The sequence below is a fragment of the Neopelma chrysocephalum genome, unplaced genomic scaffold (assembly GCF_003984885.1).
Source record: "Neopelma chrysocephalum unplaced genomic scaffold, ASM398488v2 Primary Assembly neopelma1_74, whole genome shotgun sequence".
NCBI classification, from domain to species: domain Eukaryota; kingdom Metazoa; phylum Chordata; class Aves; order Passeriformes; family Pipridae; genus Neopelma; species Neopelma chrysocephalum.
The window spans coordinates 8,447,504-8,449,500 of NW_020897735.1; the positions used below are offsets into that span (position 1 = coordinate 8,447,504).

Genomic DNA, 1,997 nt, shown 5'->3' on the forward strand with positions numbered 1-1,997 from the left:
CCACACGATGTGTACTGGATGCACACAGTTATCTTGGCCTTCTGCTTAAAGAAGAGGAAGCGTCTCTCTAATTTTAGATGGGCCCGCATTCCCTGGGTTTTCCTCCCTGGCCGTGTGCCAGGGTGGTTGGACAGAGCCCAGGGCGGTGCTGGGGACGCTGCTCTGCCCTGGGGCGCTGCTGCCACCTGCTGCCATCCAGGTGCGCTTCCACACGGCATTCCTGGAACCCTTCCCGGAGCGGGAGCTCTCCTTTCCCTTTCCCCTTCACCTTCCCCTTCCCTTTTCCTCTTTGCTAAAAAGTAATATCGGAACATCTTCTCTCCTAGTTTTTGGTTCAATAACTAAAGGAAGAAACTAGAAGAACCCAATGGACTTGCAAATCGATTTATTAATCTCTAGGATTTATGAAGAGAAAAATTCCATTGGATTCTGCCTTTATAATTTCCTTTTTAATTTTCTGGCAACAGTGACTCCTCATTACTGCTCTGTAGTGAGGCCTGGTTTATTTAGTATTTCCTTGAATTCCAATGTGTCTGGTGGGCAGTTAATTAGAGGGAGGATTTGTGTGAGGTGTATCATTCTTGGACACAGAGGGCAATACTCTACAATCAGGATATTTCTTTACCATGTGTTGTTTACCATCATGTGACTTTTTGGGAAGCAGCAAACCCTCAGCAGTGCACGGAGCTGCCATTAGGTGTCAGCCTTGTTTGAAGCATGTATCAAGTACATTGACTTTTGTCACCTCAGTCTTCTAAAACACAGTAAATTGTAGTTCCTAATGATTATGGAATAATAGCAAAGGCTATTCCTGATGCTGTCTTTGATTCTTACCTTAAAACGTTGCTGGATGTGGAACATTCAGCTTCCCAATTATGTTTGGAGCTGGTCTATTACACTAAATCTTATGTGAAACTTCAGTTATGGACGTGCTCTTCTAAACTCCTAAAGTGCTGTCAGCTTCCCTCAGGGATTATACACGACAGTTTGGGAAGGAGGTGTGTTACTGTCCTTTATCACATTGTGGTTTTTCCCAGTTTACAATCTATTTTAAGGGACTCTGCCATTGGTTTCCATTGCTGTTTGCCACTCAGAGTTTTTAAGGGTGAACTTAACTTTGTCAGGACATCTCCTATATTCTTGCTATGTGTGTGTTTAAGTACTTCATTGAATTTTTAATTCTCTTTTTCACTTAGCATTACACATTTGCAGGAGGGGGGTCTTACATATATTTTAGCTTTAATCTGAAGAGCACTGCTTTGAATCAGTCTCTCCTTAAACATTTAAAAGTAATCAAACCCAGAATGCAAGTTCAACAAACATTTCCCACGCTAGAAAAGCCTGCATTTCATTTAGTTGCCTATTTTTATACCCTGGGACTATTTGTTTTCTGTGGAAGTGGAAACATGGATATGTGGATAATAACCCCAAAATAGGAATGTTCTTAAATCAGGTTCCTTTAAACAGAATCATTTCTCCCACATTAAAAGACACATAGTTTAAAATAGCTTTGAGTCTGGGAGGTTCATTATTTTTATGTTGTTTACACTGAGAGAATACATCTAAAACTCCACTCAGAGCAAAGCTTGTCCTGAGGGAAGCCTGAGTTTTTGTGGCTGCTGTCCATGTATTTAACAGGAGAAACCAGGGGCACAGCAGTTCTGTCTCCCCCATGGGGGCATTGGACCTTTGAAACAAAGTAGTATGGAAAATAATCTGCTTTTTTTTTTCCTCACCTGAAACACTTTCATTAGGACAAATATCAAGGAAATCTGGTCAAATTTTCAGCAGATACTTTTACTACCAAACTGTCTCTGAGCATTGTATGCATTTTAGAAATCTAGGAAATTCTGCAAAGCTGATTCCTTTAAATTCTCCCCTATATTCTGTTAGGGGATATTTGGGTCCACAAATACAAATCAAAGTCAAATTAAACTGTCTTTGCTGATGGTATTTGCTTACAGGGAATACACTGGAAATAATTCTTGCTTTCTGAA

At 40.7% G+C, this 1,997-nt stretch overlaps 1 protein-coding gene across 1 annotated transcript in view; it reads left to right on the forward strand.

Moving 5' to 3' along the window:
- Positions 1-1,103, forward strand: part of GSN (gelsolin) — a 6,223-nt gene extending 5,120 nt beyond the window's left edge. The window contains exon 9 of the mRNA XM_027687936.1: positions 1,095-1,103. Within this exon, the coding sequence (XP_027543737.1) occupies positions 1,095-1,103 (9 nt within the window). The remainder of the gene's footprint in view (positions 1-1,094) is intronic.
- The last annotated feature ends 894 nt before the right edge of the window (positions 1,104-1,997 follow it).